This window comes from Peromyscus californicus, unplaced genomic scaffold (assembly GCF_007827085.1).
Source record: "Peromyscus californicus insignis strain IS unplaced genomic scaffold, ASM782708v3 Scaffold_13__1_contigs__length_99412109, whole genome shotgun sequence".
In the NCBI taxonomy this organism is placed as follows: domain Eukaryota; kingdom Metazoa; phylum Chordata; class Mammalia; order Rodentia; family Cricetidae; genus Peromyscus; species Peromyscus californicus.
The window spans coordinates 1,042,137-1,055,244 of record NW_026294424.1 but is presented as its reverse complement, the minus strand read 5'-3'; the positions used below and the strand labels follow the sequence as shown (position 1 = coordinate 1,055,244).

The following is a 13,108-nucleotide window of genomic DNA, read 5'->3' as shown; positions in this document are numbered from 1 at the left end:
ATTAGGAGGAACAGGCAAAATTATGGCCATCAGAACTGCTCATGATGGCCAAAAACTAGACACAGTGCAAAGATCTAGAACCATGGGCAAAAGGTAAGTGAATGGTGGTATAGTCACACAAGGGAACACTATACAGCAACAAAAATGAACCAACTTGTGGTATCCACAGCCTTGTGGGTGAATAATCTTAAAGACTCAGCCTCCAGTGAGAGCAGCAAGCCCCAAAAGAATGCCTAAAACATGTGACCATTTTTATGATTCCCAAACACAATACAAACTAAACACTATTGTCTAGGGACAGAAATGTTCAGAAAGGGGACTGGGCATGCTCTGTGTCTTCTGTGTGGTGGTCAGTTCCGGGGTGATTTAATTTTGTGTCCCTGAAAGAAACAGCTATCTGCTGTTTTGAAGAACCAACAGGTCACGGCAGTACCCATGAAAGCTGTTTCACTAGGGCACTCAAGATGCAGTAGCTTGAGAAGTGCCACAGAGAGACTGAGAACATGGCAGAGGGAGGAAGAGAGGCGGTGGGTGATGCTGTGGATGGGAGAAAAGCTACGGTGGGAGAATCTTGGGAGGTGTAGGCTTCTGTCTGCCAGCAGCTCTTACATACTGGCAAACACCCAGGAGGAGAGTGTCTTCCAGTGGCTGTCCTAAGAGAGGCTATAATGAGCACACCGTGATTCAGGTCAGATGTGCAAGAGAAAAAGGCCAGTTCAAAGGACTGGGCCCAACACTAAGGGCCTCTCGTCAAAGAGTCCTGTCAAATCCGAAAGCAAATTCCAAGAGGCTGAGAAGCCACCGGGGCTGGAAGCCCTCAGAGGCTATGGGGAGGGGGGACAGAGGGAGCAACACTAAACGTGAGAGCCTACCAACAAGGAGGCTTGCCCAGCACCCCAGGCATCCCCCAAGGATAGCAAGAGCTACATTCCACTGTCCTCACAGGATTTTAGCCCCCTCCCCCATTCTCTGTGAAGATTTGGACGAACCATGACTGCTGGGAAGGGAAACATTTCCTGAAGCGTTATGCTTATCTCTGTAACTTCCCAGGGAATTTACAGACTGATATGTGTAGTTACACACTATATTGTACATCAGTACATGCTACTGTGTGGAAAGTGTCGATCATACAAAAGGAAAGGCAAAATCAGGAAACAGACATGGTGTTGGAAAAAAGAAAAAGAAAAAGAAAGGGAAAAGAAAAGAAAAAAATCCCAATTGGTGTGCTGAAGAAACTGCAAGGCAAATGTAGAGAATTGTGTGCCACTGAAGAGACGGACTCAGCAATTCCAGTGCTGGAAACACAACAGTTGATGCGAGGAACTTAATGGTTGCCCTTAACAGCAGAAAGACCGAGTCGAAGTGATTAAAATAAATAGGCGGAAGAAAATGTTCAGACGAAAACAAAAATGACTCAAGCCACAAAATTATGGTCAGAGCTACATAGGGTCTCCACGGAAAGGCTGACACCCCTGTACTCTCGATGTGATGATGGGGGAGAAAGAGTCAACATCAGGAACAATACTACTCCACAAGCAGGAACATCCAAACCACCACAGGTGACGACACATTGTGCTGCTCCCTTGAAAATGAAAAATAAACCCTTAAGAACAGACAGACAAGGAAAGTTAAGACAAACTGAAATGGAACAAAAGCAGTCCTGACAGCCACCTCTCAGTCAGAATGACAGAGGACAGAGGAACTGGATCGACTTCAAACTGCTGAAGGAGAAAACGGCAATACGGAACTTGTCAGCCACAAATAATCATACATAAATAAAGACATTTTAAGACACATAAAAAAGTGGAATGTCTTGTCACCAGTAGGCAGACACTAGGAGGAAGGCCAAAGGAAATAATTCAGTCAAGAGAAAATCATTCCAGTGGAAATGCTTAGGTGAAATACAGAATAAGGAACAAGAGTATGGTGAACCAGGAAATAGAGTTCATGATCTCAAACTGTCTCAAAACCCTGAGAGGAAAAAAAACAGTTAAACACCTTTCTACTGGGTACTGGCTGCTTGTTGTCGAAATGGGCAAGTTCATGAAACCCAGGAAAGTGGTACTGGTCCTGGCTAGATGCCACTCTGGACGCAAAGCCATCATCGTGAAGATCATTGATGACGTCACCCCAGACCGCCCACAGAGCCATGCCCTGATGGCTGGAATTGACTGTTATCCCTGAAGAGTGGCAGCTGCCATGGGCAAGAAGAAAATTACCAAGAGGTCAAAGAACAAGGCCTTTGTGAAAGTTTATAACTACAATCACCTCATGCCCACAAGGTACTATGTGGACATCCTCTTGGACAAAACTATTGTCAACAAGGATGTCTTTAGAGATGCAGCTCTGAAACGCAAGCCCAGGTGGGAGGCCAAGGTCAAGCTTGAGGAATGATACAAGACTGTAGCTGGAAGTTTTCCTATGTCCCACCCAGTCCTGCAGCCACTTGAACCCAATTAAACACACAGAGGCTTATATTATTTACAAACTGTATGGTCTATGGCAGGCTTCTGGCTAGCTAGCTCTTATATCTTAAATTAATCCATTTCTATAAATCTATACTTTACCACATGGCTTGTGGCTTACCAATACCTTTACATATTTACACATATTCACAGCATACAGAAAGACATCCACAGCACTTCCCCTTTTTTATTTTTCTCAAAGAGGTGGGTTTTAACTTTAACATAGTAAAATTACATATAGCAAAACAATTATCAAGAATTATAGTTATAATATCTAGTCTATTTGTATTTGGCAAAATTAAAGAAGATATCCTATCTATCCTATATTTGTGAGTCTAAGGTTTCATATCTAATTTATCTTCTATCATAACTAAGGAAATTATAACTATCTAGTCTTCAACTACATCAAAGACCTCAGAAGGATATAATATTATCTGAGATACAGAAGAAGAATGTCTTTCTGTATGCTGTGAATATATGTTGCTCTGATTGGTTGATAAATAAAGCTGTTTGGCCTATGGCAAGGCAGCTTAGAGGCCGGTGGGAAATACAAAGAGATAGACAGGAAGAGAAAGGAAAGGCAAGGCAGATGTGAGCCACCACCAGGAGAAGCAAGATGTAAAGGTAGTGGTAAGCCACAAGCCACATGGCAAAGAATATATTTATATAAATGGGTTAATTTAAGATAGAAGAGCTAGCTAGTGGTAGGCTTGAGCTAATAGCTGAACAGTTTTAATTAATATAAGCTTCTGAGTGATTATTTTATAAGTAGCTGCAGGGTCTGTGGGGCTGGGCAGGACCAGAGAAAACTTCAACTACACAAGACAGAGAAGAGCAAATGGTTTTTTGAGAAGCTTCACTTTTAGGTATATTTTTGTTTACATCTTTAAAAATTAAAAAAAAACAGTTAAAGAAATCAAACATGAATCAAACAAATACGAACTAAGCCAACAGTTGATAAACCAAAGATCAATCAAGAAAAATAATTGAGAAAGTAAGTGCAAATTGTCAAAACAAGACCTGAAAAAGGAGCTCTTACAACAGACCCTACCAACACTGGGCAGAGATCAGGATGTCAGGAGCAACATTGTGTCAGTACACTTGAAATTTACATATGGTAGCAGTCCTTCATAAACCCTTCCAGAAAATAGCAATGCCCATCTATAGTTCTGTAAATGGGACCAGTTTAACATAATTAAAACAATACTGAAGCCATCAGAAAGATCCTGTTGGGGCTGGGGAGACGGCTAAGTAGTTAAGAACACCTGCTGTTCTTGCAGAGAACTTGGATTTGTTTCCTAGCATCCACATGGAGATTCACAACCTGCTGTTACTACAGTTCCAGAGGTTCTGTTGCCCTCTTTGGGCCTCCATATGTACTGCATGCACTCAGTGCTCACAAATGCGTGCAAGCTCACACATATACACATTAATTAATAAAAATTTTTTTTAAAGATACTCTTTCCAGCTATTCTCTGAAAGCATTTTGGAAGATTGCTATCTCTAATAGCTGAGCAAATGTGCCTATGAAGACACCTAGGCCTAGACTTGTCATTTCAGAAAGACTCCATGGGCCTAGAACTATAGAACGTCCCCAGTATTCAGATTCTCACCCTGTCATTTTGGTAAACTGTACTTTCACTGAGTAGTTTTTCAAAACAGTAATCTGTTTTGAATCAGTTAGGGTCTGGCTGTTATATCTTCCTATGAAAAAGTTATAAACTAAATACTAGCAAGTCAAATCCAAGATAATACCACACCATAACAAGTGGGAATCCTGGTTAGTTTTTTTGTTTGTTGTTTGTTTGGTCAACTTGACATAAAGTAGAGTCATCTGGGAAGAGGGAACCTCAGTTAAAACAAACAAACAAAAAACAAAAAAACAAACCCACCACACCAGATTAGCCTGTGAGTAAACCTGTGGGACATTTTCTTGATTGATGATTATTAGTGTGGGAAGGCCCAGCTCACTGTGAGTGGTGCCCCCTGGACAAGTGGTCCTGGAGTGTGTAAGAAAGAAGAGTGAGCGTGCTGTGGGGAGCAAGGCAGTAAGCAGTGTTTCTCCATGGCCTCCACCTCAGTCTCTTGACTGCCTTGAGTTCCTGCCCTGACTTCCCTCAGTCATGGAGTGTGACCTGGGAATTGTAAGCTGAAACACACTCTTTCCTCCTCAAGCAGTTTTTTTGGGTTTTTTTTGTTTGTTTGTTTGTTTTGTTTTGATGTTTTATCACAGCAATAGAAACTGTATCTAAAACATGGCATTTATTCCAATATTGAAAAGTTGATTTAACACTTAAAAATTGGTTGGTTTAATATTGCATTTGACCAGAGAAAAATCTATATACTATTTCTATAGACACAGGAAAAGCATTTGTGAAAATTCAATCCACACTTATAAAAATAAAACTTGTTACCAAATCAGGATAGGATTCTCCCAGTGTGACCAAGTGTATGGAGGTTAACACCATCACCCACATGATACTTAACTGTAAAAACTCAAATGCTTGAAGGGCAGCTGACTTTTGGTCAGAGCAGCAGGTGTTGTGGGCTGAGTTTCACTGCTACAACAAGCACCCCAAACCTCAGAGGCTTAAAACAGCAAAAGTCTCTGTGATCCGTTCCTGGCTAGCTGGTAAAAGGTGTGGCTTCTGGTCCGTGCTGTTCTCACTCTCTTTGAGCGAGGCAGAAGTAAAATTCTGCCTTTCGGATGATAATTCTGCTTGTCTGAAGGTGCAGATATGAAATGACACCCACCAGTTGGTCAATATTTTACCCAAGATCAGATTCACTTCGGTGTTGCTCATTTTGACCACAGTCATTCACGTAACCTCACAACCTCAAGGAGGCAGGGAGCTTTTAAGTTTTTCCATGCACAAAAGGAAAGGGATGCTTGAGGGATGGCTCAGTGGTTAAGAGTGCTTGCGCTCTTCCAGAATACCAGCACCCGTATCGGGCAGCTCACAAACCACCTGTAACTCCAGCTCCACGGGGATCTGACACTCTCTTCTGGCCGCCATTGATGCCGGCACTCCTGTGCATGTGCCCACCCACAGACACACACGTGTATACATACTTAGAAACCAAATAATAAAATAACGTCCTTTTTAAAAGAAAAGGTGATAATAGCCCACACTGGGGAGGTGGGACATTTGCTTTAATGACTGAACTGCCAGAGTGTCTCCGTAAGATAAGCCAGAGAGCAAAATCTCCAATGAATAAGGACATTCAGGAAGATCAAAAAGCCAAGTGCTCAAAGGAGAAAGATTCCAGGGTTGATGAGAGCATTGGCGTCGTATTTTCCTTGGCTGGGACTGACTTCGGCTGAGAATCACCCCAGTTTCCCTTCATGGGTACTTTAAGCAGCTCGTTCTCCTCTGGTGTCCTGAACTTTTCCTCACTACCTTCACAGCTTGTGTGCACTTTGGGGTGGCAGGCCCCCAGATCCCTTTGAGGATCAGTTTCTCCATTTCCGCCTTCAAGGGCTCAAAGCCTCAATTTTAGACACCTGTGGAGTGCTCAGCATCTCGTTCTTTCCGGCTCCCTCAGGAACATGGCAGGCTCGGAGCTTGCTGGTGTCCATTCCTCCACCTCTCACACCAATCCTTTTCCTAAACCCTTTCCTCAAAACTGGGGATCAAGCCCACCTCCATCCCCACACAATTCACTCCCTTAGGGAAGCGCCATCTTTCCTCTCTTCCACGTTCCCTAAAGCAAGAATGGTGTCTTACCCAGTGATGGGGTGGTGGTGGGGAGGACACGCTGTACCTCTTTCAACAGAAGGAAAATTGACATCTAGAGTCACTGCATGCAAGCGATGTTTTAACACTCCAGACTGCCTGGTGTGCACGCCTCAGTTTTTGGGGTAGGGGGCTGTCTCACGGGCTCCCTGTACACTGTGGCTGGGAACTACCAAGCTGCTTGCAGCATACCATCCATTCTGCACACTCAGTTCTCTGCCCGTTTGTTCCAAGGTAGGAACCAGGGGACAGAAATGGGAAGACCATTCCACTCTAAAGTCCCCCCAAACTCAATTACCATACAACCGGGATGTCTGTGTCCACTCCTCCGTAGCTTCAGAACCCAGAGGGACACGAAAAATTAGCTCCCAATAAGGGACTGCCTTCGACCTCCATTCACACACACCTGACTGCCCTATGTTTTTCAGTTACCTTGTCCCGGGCCTGGCAGGTTTAGTGGCAAAAAAAGAAGCAAAGAGGTCCCAGTCTTGTTTAGAAAGTGAGCTTGTGCTGCTCATTGGAGGCTGAATGTTCCCCGGAGGCTCAAGCATAGTGTGTAAACTACCAAGAGACAGGGCCTGGTAGGAGGTCTTCCAGCTCCTGGGGTACTGCCCTCACTGGGGTCAGTTCTACCTTGGCTTCCAGTGTTAGGTCTTGCTTCATAGGTTTTCCTCTGCCACACATTTCATGTGCACTGATTCACTACAGGTCTGAAACAGTGGAGCTGACTGATCACGGGCAGAAATCTGCAGATCTGTGAGCCAAAGAAATATAACGTCTTCTTTTATAAGTCAATGACCTCAGATCCTTTGCTACAGTAGCAGAGAGTTGACTAAGACAGGATTGAACAATTGAATGAAATCAGTCAGTGTCCCAAGCTGGTGTGTCCTTCCCTGATAACAGGCTGGCGAGGGTGGTTTGAACTGTGGCCACTGGTGTCATTGCTGTTTGGACACTACTGGGGTACACGGCAGCACCCACTTGCCCTGCTTCTGTTGATATTCTGGCTTTCCTTGGGTTTTTCCCCCATGTGCACCAGAGTCCAAGGGCCTCAAGTAGAGGCGACTCCACCCAGTGTCCAAGCAAGGCCCGAACAATCTAGACTGGTTGGTTAGAGCCGCTGATCTCCCTGATTACAGAATGGTTCAAGTCTTAACAGGGACCAACCAGAGATGACTCTGCAGTGACCAGGAGAAAGGCACTCTCTCCTCCACTTGGAGTCTTGAGGCTGCTGGGTTCCATGAGAAGAAAGCCTGTCCTAGCATAAAGTCTACAGAGGAGAGCAGAAGATGCATGAAGAAAGTTCCAGAGTACTTGAGAAGCTGCAGTCAGCTGTGGCTGAAAAGATCCACACATTCACTCACTTTCCTAGAGTTCATGGGCACCTCAGTTCTACTCCATTCACTTGCCAGAGTTTATGGGCATCTCAGTTCTACTTCATTTCCTTGCCCAGCATTTATGGGCATCTCAGTTCTACTCCAGGTGTTCTTTTAGGCCTTGGGATACTGAGCTTCTCATGAAGCTCCTACTCAACAGAGCTCTAACTCTTCAGGGGTCTAACCTTCCACTTCCTTCTTACTGCACTTGCAATCGTGTAGAAAACCCACAGTACTGTGGTTTGGATACACATTATTCCAAGAGGTCCATGCATCAAAGCCTTGGTTACCAACCTGTGCCACCAAGAGGAGGTGGGCCTTTTTGGAGATAAGACCTGGTAAACGTGCAGCCACACCTGTTGCTACTCTCTGCTATAAAATCCCAGACCTCGCTGTTCATTGAAACTAGTGGTATACGTTGACTTACCCCAATGGGCACCCTCCCCTTCAAGACTGGCATAATCAGCAGTGCTAAGGCTTAAACGTGAAATGCCCCCCCCCCACAGGCTCATGCTTTCGAGCACTTGGTCATTAGCACTTAGCATCACCATTTGGAAAGGTTGTGGGAACCTTTTTGGGGGGGAGGAGCCTCCCTTCTAGAGGAAGTGGGTCATGACATGGTGGGCTCTAAGTTTTATATAAACAAACCCCACTTCCTGTTCACTCTCCACTTCCTAACTGCTGATGCAATGTAACCAGCAGCTTCCTGAAGCAGCAGCCATGCTTTCCCTCCAGCACAGACTGTAGCCACTCAAACTGTGAGCCAGAGTAAGTCCTTCCTCCCTTGAGGTGCTTGTCAGCTATTTCATCAAGGAAAAGTGGCAACACCACCAGCTGCCGGGTCCTCTAAGATATGTCCTTCTAATGTCCAGCAGGCTTACCTATTTGCTTGCTCCACAGTCTGTCCTCAGTTCATTGGCCTTTCTCAAGCAATGAGTAAATGGACTTGGATTCAAAGGCAGAAAGGAATTAGGTCACTGGTGACATGCCTCTGGAGGCATACTGGGACCCTAGCTTCCTCCTCTCCTGGATGTCACTTCTCTGGTCATGTATCTTTGCCATGATCACAATGCTGTCCCACCACAGGCCAAAATCAACAGAGCCACATAATGAGGGTCCAAATGCATGGAAACTGTGCATTTAAGTTGTTCAGCTCAGGCACTTCACCACAGTGACAGAAAGCTAACACAGATGATAATTAAGAAAATAATAATGTAAATGGTATGGTAGCTGGTGATGATTAGTAGAAAGAAAATAAAGCAAGGAAGGAATGAGAGTGCCACTGTGAGGAGTGGGGTCAAAGAAGCCCTCATGAAGATATGAAGGGTGGGAAACATGGGCCAAGGCCAAAGTGGGCTGGGGTAATAGAGGAGGAAGAGAGAGCCTAGAGGGCCGGTCCAGGTGGATACGGACAAGGACTTTGCTTTCATCCCAATCTTTATGTGACTGCCTCTAGGACCAGAGAGAGGGAGAAAGAGTGAACGGAACAGAGACCTGATGCAGCCTGGCACTCTTAGAGCAGGATGGCCCTAGATGCCGCACCCAGACGGCATTGAAGAGGCTAGAGCTACAGTCAGCAGGACAGCATGGAGGCCATGCTGGCAATCTACGCCAGGACCAGGGTTTGCAGCAGATACGGAAGACACCAAGTGGCCCAAGCCAGTCGGTTCAGGAAAGCACTTGCTGTTGGTTGTAGGTCATTTGCTGTTCAAGGAGGCTCAGGTGGGGGCATTACACAATCTTCCGCCTTACCTCAGATGACATCACAGTAAACACAGCATTATTTCACATGCTAAGACAGAAATGCCACCAACTCCTTCATGTAACCATTCTTCCTAGGATGTGAACGTGCTCTTTCGGGCTTCTTACTGCTGGTGTTAGCATGTCAGCTGTGATCTGAACACAGTAGCCCCGTGCCCACCCTGAGATTGGAGAACATTTACACAAAGGCAAGCTTCCTACTGTGGCTTAGCATTCCAGTCCTTGAGAATCAGACCGGTTCAGGAGTTAGCACCTCAGCCACCTGGGGGAGGATGCTTGTTCATTGAGCCACGTTATTCCCTACCTACAACCCTTGGACCACTTCAGAATTCCTGCAAGATCAGCTCCACACACCTCACATGGTCCTGGGCCCTTTGAGGCTGGCTTGGCATTCAGGGCCATTTATGGTACCTTACTGCTTCACCTTCCACAGGTACAATAAAGGCCCTGCCAGATCTCCAATGAACCATGCTTTCTCTTTACCAACTGCCCTTGTACATTCTGTTCCCACCCTCAGAAATGTCTTTCCCTAGGAAACTGCTGCCATTGCTGCACAACTCAAGTGTAGAGGGGAGTGTTCTCCCAAGGTTAGGGCCCTTTCTACCACGCTTCCACTCCTGGCGTTCAGCGTGGGGTAGGTGTGGGAAAGATCTATAAATGCATATGAAATACATGAACTGGCAGGCTGCACTCCACACATGTGCAGGAAATACGTGGAGATGGCTGTAAAGTCACAGGTGCTCATGCCCCTCTGGGCTGAAGAGCCCCAGCCTTATACTTCAGCCTGCCCCAAAGCAGGTGGCTCACCCAGGTTCCATAGAATCTGGACGGGGAACCAAGACAGAAAAACCAAAATGTTAACTAGAGTAAATATTTTAGAGCAAACGGAGCATGAATGAGATCATTGACCTAGAGCTGACAGATTCCCTCTGTGAAGAAAGGATACAAGAAGGGGATGCTTTCCTGAAAAACGAAAATCCACAGGCGTCACACAGGGGAATGGTTTTACTGACCATATGTGGTATTTTTGGAAGGCAGGAGTATTAAATGGCAACATCAATAAGAATAATTATAAAATAAAAAATAGTTTTAGGCTCAGGGCATCCCCTTGCTGTCTTGAAGTGCATAAGGAAACTCCTTTCATTTAATTTGAAGAGTTATTTTCTTTAGAAGTCTATTATCTGCCACAAGTGAAGTATTAATACACAGCATTTGGGGGGAGTGATTAAGAAGAACTTAAATTTCACTGTGGCAGAGAGGAAACTGGATAGGATTTTAGAGGGGTCACTGTTAATACAGGCCATTGTTCCATGTAGATGTGTGCTTCAAAGGAGAGAACTAATATCAGGATTCTGTTCAACTCTGTTGCTGAAAACTGGTGTATACATGTAAAATTAAACGTACTGAATGATTGTTTAAAGGACAGAGAGATGTTCAGAAAACGATCAGTGTGACCTTGACCCAGGCAATACCTATGAACTCCTACTACAAAACTACATAGAAGTCCCAACTCCCTCTGGTGCATACAGAGCCCCCACTGTCTCTGACCTAACACCACCCGGCTTCTACCAGCCCACTCCAGTCTGAAGACCAAGAAGATCAAGCTTGCCAAGCACCCCCCTAGCTATGCTGGACCCTCACTGTCTGTCACCAAGGATGTTTATTCAGAGTCATCAGACTTGGGCCCCTGCAAGGAAGGACCACCATGGCTTTGCCTAGGTGGGGTCTCACCCTTTTGAGGGGCCATTTCTAGCTTTGATGGTTCTAGAAATCATGATCTGTACCCTATTCAAGAGAAGATGAGCTCAGCGTGCCCAGCCTCAGAGCTATCTCTGCCAGGTGCAGACTATGACTGGAACTCTCTCTCTCTCTCTCTCTCTCTCTCTCTCTCTCTCTCTCTCTCTCTCTCTCTCTCTCTCTCTCTCTCTCTCTCTCTCTCTCTCTCTCTAACTGCAAAGCAGCCACAAGAAAAGTACCTGTTCCATTGGGATCTGTTAGCACCAAAGAAGGCTCAGGATGTCTGGACTCTAATCTGGGCACAGTGGAGATAGACAGGCAGAGAGAAGCCAGTGTGTAGTGTTACTCAGAAGGTTATTAGCCAATGTTTGTTTGTAAGACACTTTCCACGTGTGACTAATGATTACGCTCCCAACAATCTGAATAGGAACCTTCACAGATACAGGGGGAAAAGGGATTCAGAGGGCTTGAGTCCCAGGACACATAATAATGAAAATAAATGCTAAGAAAACTACTTACACTTCTGCTCAGCCAAAACCCGAGTACCAAGTTCTATCACCATTAACTGCAAGGACTCTTCAGACGTGGAGTTTATACAAGGCGGACAGCCTATAACACGGGAGTTATAACCAGGAAGCTAGCCCAAGCAAGACTGCTTCCTCAGAGCCACTGACTTCAGCCACAAAAAGTTTCTTTATGCAGTCCTGTTCTGAGTGAATGAAGAGAGCCATGTGCCTGTGCACAAGACCAAATCAGAGAGAAGGGCTCGCTCTCTCTCTCTCTCTCTCTCTCTCTCTCTCTCTCTCTCTCTCTCTCTCTCACACACACACACACACACACACACACACACACACACACTGTGCAGGTCCACCCACCAGGCCACCTCTGTCAACGTCAAGCTCTGAAGACCACCTTGGCATCCTAGGATGCTGAACCAGAGCAATGCCCCCCCACCCCCGCACTCCACTGTGAAGCAAGGTCTTCTCTGTGACGCCCCCCAAGTGATAGCTTGAGTTCCCTTGCCTTTTCTCAGCCTTCTGTCTCAACCCTGGGCTCAGCATGATCTGAGCTTCTAAGGGGCACTAAAGCCTAAGAAGTGACCAGGTAGGAGCTCGATGTCTGGCTCTGGGCCAGTGCAGAGCCAGTGCGGGGTGACACGGTTGTGCTGAGATCCAGGTGTCCACCCTTGCACCGCTCTTAGCAGTCGTCCAGCGAAGGATAGAAGAAGGAAAGGATGCCCCGGGAATGTGGGGAGTGGCGGGCTGGGGGTAGGTTTCTTACCTTCTTCGTTCTCGTCAAACACTGGGGGCTTGTGGGAGTGGTTCCCGCCCATATTCCGCAGCTACCGCCGCTACTACATGCCCAGCCTCCGGGATGTCAGATGCAGGATTCTCGCAGGGATAAGGGATGCAGGATGCTCTTGGGATGCCGGGCGCGGGATGAGAGCCCGGGGATGCAGGAAGCAAGCTGCGATGGGAGCGGCCAGACAGGGTTGAAGCGTGTGTGTAGAGGGGGCCGATTGCAGCTCAGGGATGGGGGCCGTGTAGCCACCCTTTCCTCCAGGGTGCCCACGAGCCGTGATCACTGACTGCACCCCTTGATCCCTCACCCGGTTCTCTCTATGACGCACAATACACTGATGGAAACCCAGGGACTCCCTAAGCCCAGATCACCGTGTAACGCTGTTCACAACGGTGGTGAGGAAGAACAGGAGGAAGAGGAGAGAGAAGGAGGGAGGGAGGGCGTGCAGCGGGAGGAGGGGGAGTGGACCGCGATCTCAGCCAAGAGTTAGAAGCCACCGCCCCCATTTCACAGTCGGGTGGGCGGGGACTCCGAAGGAAAGGGGCCTCCCTGGAGCAGCTGGGTCCCTGGGACTCCCCATCTGCAGCATTTGACAGTTCGTATTGGCTAAGAACTGCGGTCACCCACTAGGCTCAGCCACAGGCTGCTTCTTTGTTTTCTGGGATGTTTAGTGAATGAAAGGAGAGGCCAGATCAGCGAGGTAGGTCTAATGTAACCTCACCTTGTACAT

The 13,108-nt window shown here is 46.5% G+C and overlaps 1 protein-coding gene and 1 pseudogene across 1 annotated transcript in view; one reads left to right on the top strand and one right to left on the bottom strand.

Moving 5' to 3' along the window:
* Stk32b (serine/threonine kinase 32B) overlaps window positions 1-12,889 on the bottom strand; it is a 250,280-nt gene extending 237,391 nt beyond the window's left edge. Inside the window, exon 1 of the mRNA XM_052736050.1 lies at window positions 12,358-12,889. Coding sequence (XP_052592010.1) covers window positions 12,358-12,409 — 52 coding nt within the window. The 5' untranslated portion in view covers window positions 12,410-12,889. The remainder of the gene's footprint in view (window positions 1-12,357) is intronic.
* LOC128109045 (60S ribosomal protein L27-like) lies at window positions 2,032-3,331 on the top strand (annotated as a pseudogene).
* Window positions 12,890-13,108: the final 219 nt, after the last annotated feature.